Source organism: Camelus ferus, chromosome 5, assembly GCF_009834535.1.
Source record: "Camelus ferus isolate YT-003-E chromosome 5, BCGSAC_Cfer_1.0, whole genome shotgun sequence".
Taxonomy (NCBI): domain Eukaryota; kingdom Metazoa; phylum Chordata; class Mammalia; order Artiodactyla; family Camelidae; genus Camelus; species Camelus ferus.
This window is the reverse complement of record NC_045700.1, coordinates 19,421,644-19,443,412: the sequence shown is the minus strand read 5'-3', so window position 1 is coordinate 19,443,412 and position 21,769 is coordinate 19,421,644. Positions and strand designations below refer to the sequence as shown.

Sequence of the window (21,769 nt, the reverse complement as noted above, 5' to 3'; positions counted from 1 at the left end):
AGTTTTAATTTCTTAAAATCTGCTCTGCATTTTATATCTAATTTTAATGTGCAGTTCATAATAACCATAGTTAACATTTTTGGAATTCCCTATGAGCCTGCCACTTTATGAGAATATTTATGTAGCTTAACTCCTGGACTGCTCATTACTATCCTCTGAGGCGCGAACTATGATTATTATCTTCATTTTGAAGATGAAGAAATGTGAGAATAGGGAGAAAATGAGTTGCCTGAGATCTTTCAGTGAGTAATGAACAGAACCAGCATTTTTTTCTCTTCTTAAAAATCATTTAATTAAAATTTTTATTGACATATAGTCTGTTTACAGTGTTGTGTTAACTTCTGGTGTACAGTCTAGTGATTCAGTTATATATATGTATATATAACTGGGTCTGTGCAGTTTCACGGGTTTTATATATATATATATATATTTAATATATATATTTATATATATATATTTATATATATATTGCTTTTCATATTCTTTTTCATTATGGGCTATTACAAGGTATTGAATAGAGTTCCCTGTGCTCTACAATGGGACCTTGCTGTTTATCTATTTTATATATAGTCTTTTGTATCTGCAAATCCTGAATTCCCAATTTATCCTTCCATTCCCCTTCCCCCCACACTGGTAACCAGCATTTGAACCCAAGAAATCTGGTTCTACCTCTCTGTCTAACAAGACTTTTATATATTCACTTCCCTGTGGGGCTTCACAAGAAGTCCTTATTTTCTTAGAAATAATATTCTGATAGGGTAAGCAAATGCAAATATGCTTTTAAAATGACAAAATATTCAGTGTGAGCTATTTTTATTAAACAAACATTATAAATACATTAAATATACACTTGGGTCTGTGCAGTTTCACAGATTTAATATCTAGTATTCTCTGTGACCTTTGCATCTGATTTTATGGATGAACACCAGAAAGTTAAATTTTTTCTTTTGCCCAGATTGGCAGGCTTTTTAGTTAAGAAAGTTGCCAATTTTTATGATAAGTAAATATCAGGGCCCTAAAATACGGTTCTCCACTTAATACTTTTTTTTTTTGCAATACTAATAAATGCAAAAAAAGTGTCAGAAACACTTTAAATAAATTAAGGTTTATACTAATGCTGAAGGAAACAAGCAGTTTTGTTGGGTTTCTCAAGCTGTAGTTACAATGAGAATATAAACACATAGGTGTAAGATAGATACTTGAGAAAGAAAGAATTCACTGAACACCGATTACTTAGCATCTCCCACATTCATGGCCCCTCATTAAACACTGAGAGATGCACAGTGATGTGTAAAACAACATTCCAAATTCGTGTTGTGGGCTCTTTTCTGAACCACGTGAACAAACTTGAAATGTCAGCATGTGGCTGCCCCAAGTCCTTGGTGGTATCATGCAGCCTGGGCAGAAGCCAATAATTCCATCCCTTGCACCTGCTATACCCCTGTATCTTTCCGTCACTTACCGGTGGGTAACTTATGAGGATTTTCCTTAAAAAAGGCTTGAGTCTTTTCACTGCATTAAATTGAAGCTGGTGAGAATTGATTTATCTTTGTATTTTATAGTAAGGGGTATATGAGAAAAAGACCATATTTATAAATATTCATCTATAGACTGCTGTTCTTTTCTATCTTTAAACAGTATGTTAGTTCTTTTGTTTTTCATGTGTGCTTTTTAGAAAAGGCCAGAATTCGCTCTGTAGTGTCTTGATTTCCATCCTTTTGGTGAAGTTGCTCAAGGTCATTATGGTCCATATCCATCAGGCATGCCTGTCTCACAGGATTTCCTTTGTCAGGGGTACATATCAGTATGATTAATGGTTCAGGGTTCATATTCAGGAATCTCATTGGATAACTGTCGTTTTATTGGTTGGAACCTATAATTCAAAAACATTGATGAAATTGTCCAAGAAAAGAGAGGAATGTAGGTCAATTATACTCGTTATGAACGATAAAGCTTGGTTATTTGTTAGCACGAGTAGGCTCTGTACTCCCTCGGTCTCAGGGAGGGGCAGTGACTCTTCTAAGTGACTGCACGGCAGCACTACGTGGTAGCTCTGTAAAGTGCAGGAGTGAATGTCATACTGCGCTGAAGGCTTCATCACCGGGAGAATCAGCGCTCGTGAGCTCTTTAGTACAACTTAACTTTTGTTCTGTTTCTAACAGGGAGTAGTAATTATGTACTTCAAAAATACGTGTTTATTAATTACAAAATGACTTAATACTTATCATAAGAGATGTACTATTTTTGTAAGAATGACAGATGTTTATTATTAAAGATGAAACAAAGATTATCAAATAAGTTTTCAAAAATCCCCTGAAATCCTGCTATCTTGATCTTAGAGGAGATCTTAGACAGAAGGACGTAAGGGATTATAAAGTATTGAAATAGATGCAAGGTTTTCTAGAAATTTAGTAAATCATAAAAGATATATTTTGTCAGTGGAGCATTTTTCCCAAGTAAATTGTGTTGATGTAGCTGACTCCCTTTTGGAGGGAAAATTGTTTCTCAATCTCACTCTTTATGCTTATGTAAATTTTAAACATTTATTTTTTTAAAGTGAAACTATAAAATTATTATGATAAAATATGTTGATATTTTAAAACCACAGTTTTAGAAGGTCTTTAAAAATGTGTCAGAAACCCAGAAATTAAAAAAAGGAAAAAAAGGAAATTTGACTGAATAAAATAGGAAAACTTAAATATATCAAAAAAAGAACAAAACACTATAAAATCATAGATAAAAGAGAAAAGAAAATGAGAGGAAATAACAACACATGACAAAGTTAATTTTGTAACATCTTAAGTGTTTATTTTTAGTAATCAATAAAAATAAGAAACTACAACAGTAATGCACATAGACAAATACTTCACAAAAAGGAAAAAAATCATTTTTTAATGTCCAGGATTATCAATAAGTATATACTTTACTAGTATTTAAAGAATCTATAGCACATATTTTATTGGTAGTCCAGGAAATTCCACTACAATCAACAAATGAGAAGAATTTTATCACGATATAAGTCAGTGAAATTGAGTTGTCTCATTTTTCCAGCTTTTGCAGTCTGTAGCCCTCACGTATCCGCTCTACCTGGAGAAGCGATAGAATTAAGACCATTTATCATATATAATTCTACATGGAAGTCCAAGAATATCTTGGAATTTTCTAGATTTTACATATAAGGGACAATACTCCGTTTATGTTATGAGACGTATTTATAATTTTAACACACATTTAAGTGAATGATCAACGCTGTTCAAAATAACAATTTTTGAATACGTTCTCATGATGGATACTTATGCCTCAGCCACTATGAAACTCAGATTATTATTAAAAAGAACCTTTCCCTCTTTCTTGACGCTGAATTCAGGTTCTTGCAGATCTTTCATAATTTCTGCTTTCAGATCAGGTGGTGCTGTTTTATTAAAGTGGCAGGTTTCTGTCAAAAAATCCCAAAGCAGGTCTCCATTTTCACTGCCATCAATAAAGCAGTCAGATACGTCCATGGTGGACTGAAGATCGTAACATTCATACTTAATCCCCAACTTGTCCAGCATCTGAGTGACATGGGATGATGTGACATACTGGCAGAGGTCATCCCGGGGTAAGCGGGATCCGTACTTTTTCCACAGCTTGTCCCAGCCGCTGGTTCCTGGTCAACAGAACAGAGTTCACACTTTCAGCTATTCTTTTCATTTGCCTACTCCGCCAAGCAGTACACTAGATGCTTGGAACAGAGCAGTCAAGTTAAAAAAAAAAAAATTTCCTTGCCTATGTGTAGCTCAGTTCGAAGAGTGCAGGGGGTAGGGGGAGAGAAAGTTAAATAAATAAGTAATAAAGTAATAAATCAGATATCTGATAGTACTAAGTGCTAGTGAAAAATTAGAGCAAGGAATAAAGAGGATCAGAGTTGGACCTTCTAATCTATGCATGTAATACTGGGCTGTTACATACGTAGTGGATACAATGCAGTAATTAAGATTGATCTCTAAAGCCTGACTGCATATGAAGCTTGGCTTTTCCTATTATTAGCTTTATGAACCTGTGCCTCAGTTTTGTCCTCTGCAAATTGGGGATAATAATGTATATTCATAGGACTGTTCCAAGGATTCACTGAGTTAATAAAGTAAGGCACTTAGAACCATACTGGCACATAGTAAACATTGCTCAAGTATTAGAAAATTAAATTGGACTTGGCCACAGCGCTATAAGAGAGAACCTATATTTTCAAGGATTAAAAGTTAAGATTTCAAAGGCATGAGATTTGAAACTCCTTTATGATGGAAAGAAAGTAATGCACTCTCCAGTAAAGTACACAAACAATACATACCCACACAGTTCTGCATATAACTATAGGATGTTCAAAGACCCCTGACCTTCATCCATCAACCAGGCTAAAGTACCCTGACTTAACAAAAAAAGGCTATCAAGAAAGAAAATGGTAAATAATAAATAGCCTAGATAATTGATGTTCTACTAATATTTCAGACAAGGGAATGATACCTGCAGGATAAGCTCTCAGAGAAAGTAGAATTGGAATGAAGCAGTAAAACAAACACAAAAACAAACAAAAGAACACCTCAGTTCAACTAAAAAAAAATGAGGGTCATGTGTATATGCTAAAAAACCTTTCATTCCAGAGACAGTGATTCTCTGCCCAAATAAGAATTTGCCTACAAGCAAGACATTACAAGAAAATAAATATTTCAGTGGTTGAGGAGAGGCTCTGTTACTATTATTATTATTATTATTATTATTATTATTATTATTATTATTATTATTATTATTATTATTATTATTACTATTTTTAACCTGGCAGAGTAAAAAGAACCAAACACTAATTGCAGAGAATTTGCTGGTGTCAGTGTTCTGTGACTCAGTGCCATTTCTGAGCTGAGCAATTATACACTTTTTGACTGATGCATTATCATAATGGCTCTCGGTGGGCACAACATATGGTGTTAATTTTGTTTTCAACATGATATAAACCAGATCCTTTTCCCCCCACTGTATTAAAAATAACACACCATGATTTGCCTCCTTCCTTAGATAAGGAGAGGGCAGGACAGAAAACTTCACTGATTTCCTTCTATCTTCCTTAACCAGATAAGTTGCATTTTAATTAGTAACTCTCTCAACTAATGCCTGGCTACTACATTTGCAGGAAAACAAATTTATTATTATGACATTATTTTAGTGTGAGATATTCCTCATTTAAAAAAAATCCACCTCTTCTTATTTCTCTTCTTTTTCATCTGCAAATCAAATCTTTTCTCTTTATAATCAGGAACTTCTTCTTGTTATAAATAAATGAGTATTTACTGAGCTGGGCTAATTCTTTTAAGGATCCTTAGCAACCAGAGGAAGACCTCTCTTCGCTTGAGCAACATGTATTCAAATGGGCTGACCAGTAAAATACTGTCATTTAATTCTGATTTCAGTTTCTCTTTCTTTTCCTAGTTTCTCTTGCCTATGCTTCATTGCTTTTGTTTGCCTACTTCAGTGTGCACTGTGTTGTGTGTGTGAATATGTATATCTTCTTTATTGAGTCTTTTATTCCTGTTTATTAAATCCACCTTCAAATATCCAGCACTTTCTATATTCTCTGATTTCATGTCTATCATGTGGTAAGTTTTAGCTAAAACATGTTCTCTTTTTTGGATGGACATTCAGAACTAGTTGTAGTTAGGCTATTATAAAGCAGGAACAATAAACAATTATTCAGTTCCATTCAAATACATTCACTGGGTGTTGTCTTCTAGGTGCCAAAGGCTTAGCAAAGATCTGGGGCTAGAAATGAGAGGCAGAGCCCCCTGCTCTCCATGAACTCTCCTTAAACTCCACATGTGCCTCTGTTAGGAAACTTGGCACACTGCTGAAAGTGTTTACACATCTAATAGATTAGGAGCCTTTCAAAGGTAGAGGAAGAGTAATAGTCATCTTTGCAACCTCAGAGCCTAGCAGTGACTGACAACAGGCGATTGGTAAAAGCTGAACGAACCAAATCTACACAATGACTATGCTGTCTGAGAGTGCAGGCTGAATATGCTGAACACACCTGGCACCTTAACCAAGCTAGGTGCCATGCACAATTAAATCTAGAATCTCACCCTATATTCCATTATCTTACAATCTAATAAACTGCAAAAATGGGTATCCATATGGTGCTCACATAACTAAGTAATTCAGTCTTTTCAGAGAAATAACTTGTCAGTTCAGTGACAGGTCAGTTTCTGGCTGGGTTGGACTAGCAGGAGCCTTAGCTGTGAGGCATTTGTAAGATGACCCTTTAGAGCAAGAGGTTAATACACATATGCCATTATCTGCTTAGATGAGATGCTGGCTCAATGAGGGCTCTGAGACATTTACTTTAGTAACTAGTTCTAGGCTTGGCCGACTCTGTCTGCAGTGAGTGGTCGGTTTGCCACCCTGCAGTGAGGCTATGGATGACAGTATTGCCCTGAAACAAAGGATGCAGGCTTCTGCACTTCTAGGGAATTATGAAGCAGATTCCATTTAGAAAGTGACTCCAACATACTTGATAAAAAATGGTTCCATTTGTGTCAGTGTTCCAAGTTTTAGGGTACTGTTCAAGTTTAAGGAATGTTTTCGTTGGGCCAGTGTGGAGAGTGGTGTTTCAAGAGTTATAGTTTGGACTAAGAAGGCTGCCTAGGGCAGTGGTTTTTATGCAGGCTGAGGTGGGAAGCTGATCCGGCACCTCAGGTGACCTGGGGAGCTTTCTCAAACTTGTCTGCTCTCCGTGGGCTGGTCTGGCAGACAGGGATTGGAGGTGACATCATCAAATGAAAAAGTGACTAATAAAAATGTGGATTCATCCTATACATGTTGATTGACAATGATATAAGACAAATCTGATTGGAAAGTTCTTGTGATTACATTTGTTTTCAGTGTTGGAAATTGACCATGATCCATTTTTCTAAAAGTTGACCCAAATCTATGTCTGGGCTTTATGAATGCAACAAAGTAATTGTTTCTATTTTTGAAAAAGGAAACTGTAACCAATTCCACATACCGAGGGGCTAATAGAATTTATCTCAGAGAAATGTATTGTTGTTAAGATAGTTTTATAGGTGTACAGGTTTATCTAGGTCAAGAGAGGTAGAGCAAAAAGGAGTTAAACGGCTCTGTATAACAAGAGGGGCACAAGGCGGGTGAGAGGAATCAGTACTTAAGGAAAAGCACTGAGCTAAGAAGATACGGGTGAGGTCTGAGAGAAGTTCTGAGCAGGTGCAAGAGAACTGGGTCCTGACGGAGCAAGAGGAAAGCCAGAATAGCCACTCTTTTTGATGCTGAATTGTGTTTCTGCTGTTCTTCCTCCTCACAGATCTTGATATCTTCCAAAATCAACGGATGGTGCTTTGGAGAATGAAGGAAGTAGGGCTATGTCCACGGTGGGACAAAGCAGAACAGGATAAGAAAAGATAGCTTAGTACATGTAAGGTTTGGAGATAAGAAATCAAAAGTTGAATTGGGAGCAGAAATTTGGAGGAAACAGTGGCTGGCAACCATCAGGAGCACATAAGCAGGACCCCCAGGAATCCTCGGGAGTCATGGGGTGAGGGATGAACCACCCAAGTAAGCTGAGATGAGGCCTCCAATCACTTACTATGGGTTTGTAAGAGTTAAGTATGAGCCCGTAAGACTGGGGAATCTGGAGACATGCAGGTTACACTAAGTTGATGACAAAATCAACATACTTTAAAATTTATTTCCCCTATCAGGTAGAATATTTTCTTTAACTGCAAAGGAAACTATATTGAACAAGGTGGGTTTAAAAATTGTTTTTTACCTATACTTCATTAATTTATTTACTTAACAACTTTCCTGATAAATAGAGGCAATAAAGTATGACTTTTAGCCTTAGGAGAGAAGTGGAAAATTCAAAATAAAATACCTAAATCCATTTTCTCCTTTTGCTAAGTGGTTCTTTAGGTAAAGATATATATGTAATATTTCTTCTATAGCTGTATAAATCTATTCTAAGAAAGCAGTACATATGGTAAAGGAAGGAGGTCATTAGTGTCCTTTTAATAACTTGACAGCTGTTATTTGTTGCATTCTTCTGTCTAGGAACCATATCTATTGACAGTTTCCCTCTTTGGGACACCTGTCTCCCAGACTGTGTACAGTAATGAAATTGTAAATTGCATCCTGAAAAAGTTAGTAAAATATTTCCACCATCAAACTACAGAATGAATAATTTTTGACCCACATTTTTAAATAAAAAGCTAACTGGTTTTTGAGCTTTTACTTCTTTTCTTTAATTTTTTTCCCCATGAATGTATGTATGTATGTATGTATATATGTATATAGTACATAGGAGCTACATATATATATGTGTAGATGCCATATAACATAGGTATGGTTATCCAGAAATAGCCCTTGCATAAACTGAGACTCATGGGCCAGATTCACATCACCAGGAAGTGCCTCAGCATCCTCCTTTTCATGTGTCATCATGCATTTCACTGGGCCTGCATTGGCTTACACATATCCTAATGCCAATGAACATGGATTCTATTAACTTCTTCATGATGTGGTCATCAGAATACTGCATCCATAGGGGCACTGAGTCGATTCGTAGTTGCTTGTAGACCACTTATAGCCACTTTCTAAACCTCAGACTGGCCTTTTCTTGTTGGTAGGCATATACTCATAGAAAGCTGCTTTCTGACACTCAAATACTTAACTTCTGAAAGTATTTAAGAATAAACCAACTATAAATAACAGTGGATCTGGATTTAATATGAAATATATTCTAAAATCAAACATATATGACTTCTGGATGAATTGCTGCTTCTGCCTGCAACACAGTTTCTATGTTGTTGATACAGATTATCAAGAATAGACTGCCTTCAGTATTTGTAACTGAATTTACTTTTGTATTCCTAAATGCAGTACAAAGTGCTTTACCCAAGTATCCTAATTTAGAGAGAGGTTAGTGGGAAACATCCAGTTTATATAAGCCCTTCTAAATAGGAAGATAGAAGTCTCCCACATAAATGGGTATTTTTAACTAACCTGAGAAAAATAGTGTATCAAATTTTTGCTTGGAGGAGAGGTTGCCTACAGGAACTCTCACTTGCCAAACTCCCACATGAGTTCAAATCCAAGATTATAGGCAACAACTGTGTTTGCCATCCCTAAAGCCATTCCTCACATTTAAGAATAAATGAATTTTGTGACATACGGTTTTTGACTTTGAGGTCTTGTATAAGCTTAGGAAGATAGCTATTGTAAATCTGAAGTCACCCTGCCTAGCATTGCATGGACAATCCATAAAGATTGCCGAATGAAAGAAGTAATGAATTAATGAACTCAACAGTGTCAGTGTTTCATTTGCTGATCTGTTTGCTTATGTTCTCTGTGTGGTACTTATTGTATCACTGGAAGCAATGTGACATGATCAAATGCCTTCTTTGGGAAATAACACAATAATACAAAACAAAACAAGTGAATCATTTGTGGTAGTTATTTGAGAAAACCTATAATGAACAACATTGATAATGGCTCTAGAAATGTAAATTAGTCAAATATGATAGTGTCCCAAATAATTAAACCTTTATTTTATTTATTAATAAACACCACAGAGGGGAGACATTCAAGGGACAAAAAGGAGGTAAGTAGAAATATTTACTGTTTTTAGTCTTATTAAAAAATTCCTGTCAGTTGTGTTCACTGTATTTTATATTAAAAAAGAATTTATATGTAGATGGCTAAGACAGATTTTCCCAAGAGGAAGAAGAGACATTTAATTCCACTAGAATTCCTGAATTGAGAGCTGTTGTGAAGGACTTTCCTAATACGGTGTTAATTAATTGACTATGATCAGAAGCCAAGTCAAGAATTTCCTAATGAAGAAGAAGTATACCAGCTGCCTTCAAACACATGCATCCATGTATACATGCAATATTGCCGTTTTAAAATTCAAACTGAAGGAAAATAACTTACCTGACACAAGAACAATGAGAATCTTCGCACTGGTAGCTAAGAGACTATGGAAGAATTTCAGGGTGGCTGGGATGTCTTCTACATAATACAGCATCTAGAAATGAAGGAAAAGAGAAACGAGACGCTCTTCTGTGTCCGTGTCTTTGTTGCTTGGACTAGATACTCACTAGAAGGTTTGATTTTCAAGTTGAGTGGATTTTTACTCAAGACACTTAAGAAATTTAAAAGTTAAAGATGTTATGTAGAGGAATAGAATAACAAAATGGGAAAATATTGGGGGAAAGGCAAAACTATGATATTTACTCAACTAAAGTCACAAAGTTTTAAATTTACTCTTTCTGGCTTCAATAACAGACATTTCTAGCTGGAGACACTTAGTCTCCACTCCACATGGGGGCATCGATTCCATGCTTACTCTATATTTTGTGAACTGCAGTTCTTCTGGGAGAAAATGGTCCTGGCACCATAAACAGAGACCCCATTTCATGGAACGTTGCTTTAAAATTAAGCCCTTTGCACTAGCTTCACCATATGCTCACAGATGCTTTTTTTAAATCACAGAAAATGTGACAGGCTTTGATGTTGACAGATTCTCTAGGAAAACGGACTGGATAAAGCATGAGTTTCATGTATGGTCATAAGGTGTTAGGAGTCAGCCCACCCATTTTTTAATAATTCCGGACCATCTCTGCTGAAATGCAGGGAGAGACCTTTCCACCCAGCACAGATAGAACTTGGAATTATACATTGGCAGTGGAAAATTTTCCCTAATGGCTTACATCCCTGGAACCTACTCCCGCAGACATGTACTTCTTATATCTCATCTTCAGCTCTTTTGGATAAGAATTCAATATTTTATGTAGATGCCATGATGGAATTTATTGCATAAAGCAAAAGCAACTTAAGCTATGCCCATCTCACATGGATGAAATACAATGGCCCTGCACATAGCCTGTCCTGCCTCGGGGGCCATTTTTGGTATCATGTCACTCCTTGCTGTTGACCACGGGGACTGTACACAGATAGGCACCCAGATGCAGCTAATCTATGAGGTGGCTGACAACCTATGACATGACCTGGCTGAAAAAGAGGAGGCAAGTCATAGCAGATGCTCTGAAATTTGATCTAATAGTCTCAGATTCTCTGCAGCTGACTGTGAATATTAAGTTGAAAGAATGTCATGAGAGTGTTAGGACTAAAAGGACCAATAAAGAGACAGAGACATACCCCAGAAAAATGCAGAGTAGATGGAAAGGAATAGAGGAGTAATACAGAGGAAGCAGCATTGCGGTGAGAAAGAAAGAACAGAAGTTTTGAGAGTAACTGGAGAGTGATCTCCAAAGCTGCAACATACTCCCTATAAACTTTCAATCCTACAAAAATTAATGAAGCCAGCAGTGAAAAGAAATCAGTAACCATGGAGGTATTTGGAGTAGAGGAAACTGGCTTTTTGAATCTTACAGAGAATCTCTTAGTATTGTCAACATCCTTACCCTTAATTTGGATAATGCTCACTTGTAAAATCAGAAATCAGATTTTTATTTTTCTTTTGAAGTAAACTATTAGGCACTCTTCATACATACTTCGGAAAAAACTTTTATCTGAGAGTATGTAACAATAGATTTTTTTTTACCTGAATCATATGAATAAAGTCATACTTCTGAATTTCTTTTTTCTCCATCATTCTATTTTGATATTCAGATGATGTCTCCTTATGCCAAGTAAACTTTATGTTCTCGAGGTTTGATGTCTTGGCTACAAGCTCTAAAATACAGAGAAAAGGTGGCACACCATCAATTTTAACTGCAAATTTGGAACCCATTTCCATTTAGAATTTTAATGCAATCAGTGTTATATACATAGCAGATATAAGCACATTTTTCTTCTTTATGTACCTCCAGAAGACCAGAGAGTTCATCCTGGTTTTTCTCTAGTATTAAATGAAATGGGAGATGAATGAAAGAGTCAGTAAGAAATAATGATGAGAATCCTGATCAGACACAGGTTACATTGTCTTAGTATTAAATAGGGAATCCAGTGGTGAATTTTATCAATGAAAAGCTGATATAAAACAGGTGACGTGATTCTGTAAACCACCACCCATGTATCACATCTGGTCCACCACCTATTTTTAAATAGACTGAAAACTAAAAACATTCCCTGTTCTACTTCCTGACTTCATGCCTCTATCTTTCATATCTCGTACCATTTACACTTTTAAATGGCTGAACAAAATCAAAAGGAAGAATAATACTCCATGATAGGTAAAAATGATGTAAAATTCAAGTTTTAGTGTTTATAAATAAAGTTTCATCGCACCATACCCACACTCATCAGTGTACGTATCGTCCAGGGCTGCCTTTGTGCTTCAGTGGCAGAGCTGCGTAGTTGTGACTGAGATCATGTGGTCTCTAAGTCTAAAATACTTCCATTTGGCCTCTTGCTGATTCCTGCTGTAACCCATTAAACTTAAGCTCTTTAAGGGCAGGGATTCTGTTTCACTTCCTCCAAATGAATTAACGACTCTATCTCTAAGAAATAAATAGCAAAAATAATAGTTGATGACCAGGGGATAGATGGAGAGTCAGTAACAAAAGGATTCTATTCACCATTCATATTCTGAGGTGTTTAGTCATGCCTGCCAAGAAAATAAATTAATTAGGTTCTTCTCCGAATAAGCTTACAAAGAACATACCACAGTAACCATGTTGTTAGTGACTAAAGGGACGCACTTGGGATGACACGCTTTTCAGAACAGGATTTGACATACAGCACCAGGGATTCAGGTACCTTTGTACTTGGTGATTTGTTCAGCACTTGGTTCAACAACCTCATTGTTGATACGAACTCCTGGGTGCTGATCCTGCACTTTGGAGAGGATTCGAAGATCAATTTCACCTACAGAACAAGCATACAGAACAGATCACCTCAGTCCAGAAAGAAATGATTAAGAGTAATTTGAACTAGTTTATTATCTCTAGCAAAGCCCAGCATAAATAAAGAATAATTCTCAGCTGCTGCCCTGCCACAATGACTATGATGCAGAACAGCTACGTTGTAAGTAGGAATAACAGTGTGATTTGAGGAAGGCTATGGTTGTTATTCATTCATTCATCCATTCATATAAATAACCTTAATTTAATATCTATTATTGTGTTACATTAAATCTAAGATGCCACTGATTACAGGATACAATCAACCCTTCTTTTTATATCACTAAATCAGAAAAAAAACACTGTCAATTATCATTTTAAGATTTCATCAACTGGAAGATGTATATCAATTTCAGAGATGTGAAAATATGAAAAAAATACACCTTACATTTGATTAATTAGGCTGGACCAGAAGCATACAAAAATATGTCAGATATAAAATGTGTCAGGTACAAAAAAGGATACAAAATTATATTGGCCATGTGCCCTCAAAAACACCATGGTCTCCTGAAAGAGACAGGCTGTAAGGAACACTGGCTTGGTTGGGCCAGGGTGGGAAGAGGGAAGGAGGCAGGGAGGGAGAGATGAGAGCCTCGTGGCAGGAGATGACTCCTGAGCTCTGTGTCACAGGGTGAGTGGCAGTGAGCCCTGAGACTTCTGGGGAAGTGGGACGTGCAGGTAGAGAGGACAGGAAGTCAGAGGCATGAAGTCAGCAAGCAGAATAGTGTGTCTGAGGCTCCTGGCAATCCAGTTTTGGAATATTAGGCAAGGCAGGGCCTTGAAGCAAGACTGCTCCCAGAGAGGTAAATAGAGAGGCGGTTATGGCAGAATAGACATTTGTTCATTAATTCATGCACCAACGATTGATTACTTATCCACTATGTGCCAGGCACACACGAGGCTCTAGCAAATGGTGATAAGAGGAGCAGATACCTCCCCTGATGAAAATTTAGCCTGTAAGTGATTACAGGAGAGAGATGGTGGTGCGTTGGATAGACTTGAGTTCCAAACCTGTGTGATCCACTTACCAGGTAATATGACCTTCAGCAATTTGCTTTATCTTTCTAAGCTGCATTTTCCTCATCAGAAAAATAGAGATAATAACAGTACATAACTTACCGTTTGTGAAGGTTAAATGAAGCCATGGATATAAAGCACAGTGCAAAATAGAGTTGGCACCCAGTAAATGTTAGCTGTTCATTATTTTTATTGTTAACATTGAGTCCCTCTCTTTAAAAATATCTCTTCTTTCCCTATTGCTGAAGCCTTCAAATTAAGTTTTGCACTTTTATCCTCTTTGGCTATGATGTTGACCTTCACTAAAATAGACCTCTGTGCTGGCAAGACTAGCATATGAAAATGGTATTAGTCCTTACCATTTTGGCATAAATGACATTAACAGAATCTTTCCACGGTTATATGTGGTGGGAAACAAGGGCATAGGTCATAAGACTGAGAGAGAGGAAGGAGATGAGGACGATAAATCAGGAACAAAAGATGCAAGACTAAGAGAAGAGGGTGTTCTAATGATAATTACAACCCTAAATACTAGTAATATGAGAGGGTGGGGAGCTGGCGGGCGAGAAGGAGTGAGAAGGAAGCTGAAATGGAGGATGAAGGAGTCTAGGTGGCAGTTTTCTGCAAAGCTGGCTCCACCAACATGAAACCTTTAATTCCTTCCTTAATAATAATGCTAGCAGTCATTTACTGGCCACTTATTATTTGTTAAAACTGTGCCAGGCACTTTACTTGAAACATCTCACTTAATCTTGACCACGATGCTATCACAAACTCCATAGTATTGTTCCCAACCAGTAAGGTGATTTGAGTACTCTGACACTCAGGGGACAATAATATGTCTAAAGTTTAAGGCATTTGTCTGACTCCAAAGTGTGTGTTCTTCTACTAAGAAATAGGAAAATACCAAATACTGAAAGGATAGAGGAAGTTTTTCTTTTTCTCTACAGTAATTATTTTTTAAAGGGTTAAAAAATAAGATAACTAAGGCAAAAGGCTGATGAGAAAATCTGCAGGCTAATGAGAAATAGAGAGATTCCAGCTCACCCCAAAGGAGCAGAGGCCAAAAGTTGTGTTCTTGCCTCTGTCAGCCTCTGTCAGCCTAGCCATATATTTTAAATAAAAAATCATCAATTCTGGAAACCTCAAATCTAAGATTTTAAAACTCATGCAGTGGAAATGCAACAATTTTCCTGAGTTCAATGAGCTCTGCTAAGGTGGACCCTGACATCTGGGATCTGCCCAAATAGCAGATTGTGTCCCACACCTCCCAGGGATGTTCCTGTCTTGTCACTTCACCAGCCTGCAGAATGTTCTACCACAGTCGGAGCCAGCCTGTCCCTCCTCCTCGGGCAATGACAGGACACAATGCTAGAACTGCGGCTGAGACAGGGAAACCACGGGTTCATGTAACAGCCCGTAGAGCGTGAGCCTGTGTGTGGACGTGAACTGCTGGATCCCTAGCAGAAATGGATAAACCACAAGAGGAGATAAAGAAATTATCTTCTCAGGAGTTACCAAGTAAAATCCAGTTCTGACTTCATAAGTCAGGGGACGTACTTCTTGTTTGCCAGGGACGGTTGAGCTTTGTGCTCATTTTGCTGATGTCTCATCTGGTTTTGCTTCTTATCCCAAAGTTCTTTTTTAAAAATTTTTTAACAAAATATTATTATTGCAATTTTATTTTTGAAAATAGTTTTTTTTAAAGAACTACTTAAAAATATTTTTGTACTGAGATATAGTGGATAGTTGTATTGACATAGTTGAAGATATAGTTGATATTATATAGTTTTCAGGTGTACAATGTAGTGGTTCAAAATTTTTTATATTATACTCCATTTATAGTTATTATAAAATATTGGCTATATTCTCTGTGCTGTACAATATATCCTTATATCTTATTTATTTTATACATAGTAGTTTGTACCTCTTAATCCCCTATGCCTGTCTTGCCCCTCCCTTCTTCCCTCTCCCCAGTGGTAACTATTAGTTTGTTCTCTATATCTGTGAGTCTGTTTCTGTTTTGTTATATTCATTCATTCATTTTATTTTTTTAGAATCCACATATAAGTGATAAAAAGTATTTGTCTTTTATTGTCTGACTTATTTCACTTAACGTAATACCCTCTAAGTCCATCCACATTGTTGCAGTGGTAGAATTTCCTTCTCTTTTGTGGTTGAGCCATATTCAGTAATATGGCTGAGAAATAATCTTCTTTATCCATTAATCTGTTGATGGACATTTAGGTTGCTTCCATATCTTGGCTATTATAAATAATGCTGCCATGAACATTGAGGTGTGGGTATCTTTTCAAATTAGTGTTTTTGTTTTCTTTGGGTATATACCCAGGAGTGGAATTGCTGGATCATATGGTAGTTCTGTTTTCAGTTTTCTGAAGAACCCCCATACTGTTTTCCATAGTGGCTACACCAATTTACATTCCTACAAACAGTATACTAGGGTTCCTTTTTCTCCACATCTTTGCCAACATCTGTTATTTGTAAGCTTTTTGATGAAATAAAATAACTATTTTATAAATTGACCAATATAATAAAAAAAAACTTTTTCAATAAATATTTCAAAAAAAAGTCATAATTTTAATTATTTTACCCACACCCTCCCACTCTCACTCTTAAAAGTATCTTGGGTTTGACAATAAATGCCACTGTGCTCATGAGGCACTTATTTTCTGTGCTATGTTTTTATTTATAACAGACTCTGTTATTTCTTATTGTGAGATATAGATAGATGGGTAGATAGATAGATAATCTCCCATAATATATCCCTTGATCTCATATCTTATGTAACTTGCTTTCTAGTATCATTCAGAAATAAGAGAAATTCATTTAAAAAAATATTTATTTGAACCTCTTCACTAACAAAAAGAGAGTCAACAGAGAGGTAGTTCAGATGTTCTGTAGTATTACAGGCTGAACATTTAGCAGTCAGTTATAAATATGTTTAGTGACAAATATTTTCATGATATATCACCTCTACCATTCACTATCCATCCAGACACCCAAACTTCGCCCTTTCCTTCATCCTCCCTCCCTGACCATCAGCAGGTTTTCCTGCTAAATGTTTCTTTACCTTCTCTTTTCCATCCCTACTAGCAATGTCCTTGTTCAGGCCCAAATTATGTCTCTCTTGGAATACTGCAATAATATACTAAAACTTCAGCCTATCTCTGCTGAAGCTGGTCTCCCTCAAAGCCATCACTACAACGACCATTTAAAACCCTCAGCTAAGCAAGCCCATCACTTCCCTGGTTAAAACCTGGTAAAACAGGTTAAGCCCAGCTCCTTAGCGGAGTATGGACCACCCTGCCTGCTTCCTTATTCTCATCTCTCACAACTTCCTATTTTGAAACTCTTGGCTCCATGTACCCTGAATTTCTTGCATTTCCACCTTTCTCTCTCCCCCTTCTCCCCTATACATCATGCTCTTCCTTACATTTTGTCCTTTGCCCATGCTTTCTCCTCTACCAGGAATCCTCTCCCCTCCTTCCTTACTTCATCTAACTAACTCCTAGGCCTGCTGAACTCTTCCACACATGACTAACGGCCTTGGTCGTCTTTCCCACAGAGCCTGGAAGTAGCGTCAGAATCCTTCAGACAGAAACTGTTTGTCAGTTGACTGGAGGTGGTAGCAGAGATAAAACCTTCTTGTGTTCCTTGATCTGAATTATTGCTTTACTTCATTTATTTTATTCACTAGCAAAGGCTGGATTCCAATGAGTTGGTTAAAAATATCAAGGACTCTAAAATGCTAGATTAAGCAACCGAGCAGGTTTGACCATCAATCACTGAAAAGCATGTGAGGGGTTATCAGACCCTACAGTACCACGAGCCAGCAATAAAGAGATTCAAACAAGGGGGGGAAGTAAAAAGAATGGAGACCATGTGTTCTTTCTCAGCTGAGTCCTTCTGTTCCAGTATCAGACATGAGCACCCTATAAATGCTTTTAGAGATCTCACAAACCAAACCAATGTGTCAAATAACGGGGGAAAGTAAACCAGAAATGAATCAATCAAATAATTCATAAATTCTCAGTAAATTCATCAGTAAACAAAAGAAACATAGAAGCCAGCAGCCTGCTGCTTTTATTGTGCATTGCAAAGGCTTGCAAGAATCTTAATGTTGAGGTCCAGAAAACAGCATTTAAGGGGAACAAGGCAGTACATGTTCATTTTATAGTCAGTCTCTGAATTTCACGTATGATCCCTTATTACACATTGCTTAATCATAATTCTGACAATTACAGACTCTATTTTTGACATCTTAAGCCTTTAGGCCGACAGTTGTTTGGGTTAACTAAAGCCTTATTTTGTGTTCCCCCTAACGTTTTGGAACAAAATCTGTAGTTTCCTGTGACAAATGGAAAAACTGTAATGATTAAGCAACTCTATTCCAATATACCATCCTTCTTTTTGTTTCTTTTCCTTTCTTTCCTTCTGTCCCCCAGCCCGTTTTGTGACTACCAAAGCAGATTAATGATTTTGGAGTCTGGGCATTTTATGATGATGTAACTGATTTGCTCAGTTGATCAATATATGGAACTTGAGCAAAGTGAGCAAAATTCAAACGTGTGTCTGCATGAATCAAAAGTTGTTTTCTGTGAGGTAGGGTTGTGGGTTTTTTCTGTCCTGTTCACTCCTGTGTTATTTTCTATCAAACTGAATATGCTGACCTTTTGATTTGGACAGTTAAATGAAAACTAAGTTTTTAAAGTTTCCTTCCTTGCAAATCTCTTTCCTTTTTACTACCCTTTCCCTCAATTAGCCACAATTGTAGAATGACTTCTAATCTCTCCTTTCTGAGCTAAGTTGAGTGTTTTTCTTAATGCTACAGTCAGATATTTTTGTCATTATACTATCTTACTTCCATATGAGCCATATTTTAAATGCATCATACCTATATTTGAAGACAGACATACAATTGAAATCCCTGACAATGGAACGCAAATTTAAAAAGTTGAAAACAAGGGAAAGGGTGGGAATCTTATCTTCTAGACAACTTTTCTTCACTCCCTGAATTTCAAGGATATATTTAATGAGATAGCAGAGGAATGTTGCATTTTGGCTTGAAACCCAAGGTCATTTGATTAAATGGGAAAAAACATGAAGAGGAAAAGTTAGAGGCTATACAGAGACAAAACTGAACTCAAATTTAGTATTCACCAGAAACATCTTATGCAAATTTGTTAGTATCTCTGCCCTTTAAATTGCGTATCTGTAAATTAGGGATAAGACAGTCTTTGCTACAGGGTCATTGTAAATGTTAAAGGCATTTTGTGGAGATAATTACCACAGTTCATGATATATAGTAATTACTCAATAAATTGGAGCTACTATACATTAATCCAACAAATATTTTTTGAGTGCCTACTAAATGCCAGGTTCTAATCACTGGAGATGTAGCAATGAATAAAACAGACAAAAACATCCTTTATGGATAGTGGTAAGTCCCATGGAGAAAATCAAAGGATAAAGAGTGAGTGGAAGTCATAGGGGTGGCTTTGAGATTTTTGATTGGTTGGCCATGTAAGCTTCCTGGGAAAGGTGACACTTGAGAGAAAGTCTGAAGGAGACTGGGAAAGAAGGCAGTGAAGACCTGCCTTTCTAAATGGGCATCTCCATAATTAAAATGACAACTTGAAAGAGCATTCATCACGTACTGGTGACGGTTTGCCTTTCGGACTGAGCCTGCATTAACTGAAACACAAATCCCAGCTTCAGAACCCTAGGGCTTCCCCAAATGAGAACATCCTCCTGGTCAAGAAAATGAAGGATCAGAGACTGGTCGAGGTATCTCCAGCCATTTGATTTCCATCTATTCTTGCTTCATTTCTCATGTCAAAATATAGATGAGTTCTTCAGATTATCAGTAGCAAAGATTTTATTCTATTCCATGTTGCATTAAGATTACTATCTTCCCAGTTCCCTCTACTAGTATATCAGGCACACAAAAAAAATTGTTTCTAGTGAGAAAAATTGTCCAGATAACCCTGTGCTTAGTGATGAAAAATAATTTCAGCTATGGATTTGTAACCAGAGCAAGAACAATCTGATTTGAAGCTGCAGTGCAAAAGATAAAAGATTCTTGATGAAATCTTTTCTTCCCTTCTCTTGTTTTCTCTTCCCTTTCTCTCTCCTCTCCATCCCCTCTCTCCCTCCCTCCCTCTCTCCCTCTCTATCTATTAATGGTTAGAATGAGCCCCTTGATCTTTGGTGATTTAAAACAAAACAAAACAAACAAAAAACAGGCCTCAGATGCCAAACGCTGAGAAAGGATGCGGGCTAAAGCACATTCTTAGAACCCCCTGGGCAGGCAAGACCAGTCTAATTGCTGGAGTCCTTGGAGATGGTGGAGCTGAGGTACAGGATGGTTGGGGAAATGTACAGAATCTACAAGGAAGGGCTGGAGCAGCAGCTGGGTATGTGTTGGGACAGAAGGGATTGGCTATTTACCAAGTAAGCCAGTATTTTAACAACCAGCATTACAAGGTCCTTGTGCGTTAGATGATTATCAGAACTGTTCTGATACATAATGCCACATCACTTTCAGGAAAATTTCATTTCACTTCATACTCTTACCTTTTGTACATGAAAGCTTTCAGATCATTGTAACCTCATCACTCTTGCATATTGGCTTTTTAAATCTCAAATTGTTCTCAGTAAAAATTCGAACTTTCTTATATTTTGTATTAAATATGTTATTAGCTTGCTAATCCAATGTTTTTCATCATTTCTATCAGTTTCTTGTTGTTAATAGAGAGAGACAAAGCTACAGAAGACCCTGCGCATTGAGCCCAACCTCTAAAACCCTCAAACCCCCTGTGGCATATATGACTAGGTTCACCAGGTACAAAATGAAGATGAAAGCAGACACCCTCCACCAGGGCTACGTGATTGTGTGTATTAAATCGCAGAGTTTTATTCAATAGTGTATGTCAATTAGCAGCATATTCACTAACAGACTGCGTCCCAAACTGGTACAAGAACTGGCAAGATATAAACTTGACCTTCAGCAAAATTACAGATAACCACATGCCATGAACTTTCTAGTACATTGTAAATAATCAAAACTGTGAATGAAAAACACTCAAATGTTGACAAAAACAGAAATGTGGATCAACCATATTGCTTTTTTCCTATTTTACCTGTATCAGGCCATTGCCGCATTCTTATTAATTTTAAGGCTGCACAACTGAGTTTATTTGCTTTTCTTAGTATATAGTCATTTAATCTGCAGACAATGATAGTTTTGTCTTCACTCTGCTCATTATCCCATTTTCCTGTTTCAAGCTTTATTGAATTAACCAAAACAATCTTGTTTACTTTGGTTTTAATGACAATGGCTCCAGTGTTGTAGCATTATGTTCCCTTCGCTCAAGTCTGCAATGTGTCTGTCTTTGACAATACTTCCATGTTCACTGAAAGTTTAAACACAATACAGTGATGTAAACTATTTTAGTAAACATATGTATTTAGAATAGTTTATTTTAAAATTATATAGCCATGAATGCCTTTAACAATACTTTATATCTGAACCCCCAAACTATGGTTACGTGAAGTAGACAGTCCTAACTTCTACAGATTAGTGATCGACTAGAGTCCATATCCTGCTGATTATGGAGTAAGTGCTAAGATGAGTAAAACAGTGCTTACTCATTTTAAGTTACAAAGCAACTAGAATCCAGGTTGACAGTTGTCTGCATGTCTAGAAGCCCTATTTAAATTCCACTTCTCAGTATAACCAAACACGGTGTCAACCATACCACTCTGGAGAAACTCCTACCTCTTTCTAGAAGGTTACTCATAAAACCATAGGTTTTCTGGACTGAAGG

At 36.8% G+C, this 21,769-nt stretch overlaps 1 protein-coding gene across 1 annotated transcript in view; it reads right to left on the bottom strand.

The window, feature by feature from the left end:
* Positions 1 to 2,679: 2,679 nt before the first annotated feature.
* HNMT (histamine N-methyltransferase) overlaps positions 2,680 to 21,769 on the bottom strand; it is a 29,795-nt gene continuing 10,705 nt past the window's right edge. The window contains exons 3-6 of the mRNA XM_006194620.3: positions 12,760 to 12,867; positions 11,603 to 11,733; positions 9,970 to 10,063; positions 2,680 to 3,649 (exon numbers count right to left, since the gene is read on the bottom strand). Coding sequence (XP_006194682.1) covers positions 3,294 to 3,649; positions 9,970 to 10,063; positions 11,603 to 11,733; positions 12,760 to 12,867 — 689 coding nt within the window. The 3' untranslated portion in view covers positions 2,680 to 3,293. The remainder of the gene's footprint in view (positions 3,650 to 9,969; positions 10,064 to 11,602; positions 11,734 to 12,759; positions 12,868 to 21,769) is intronic.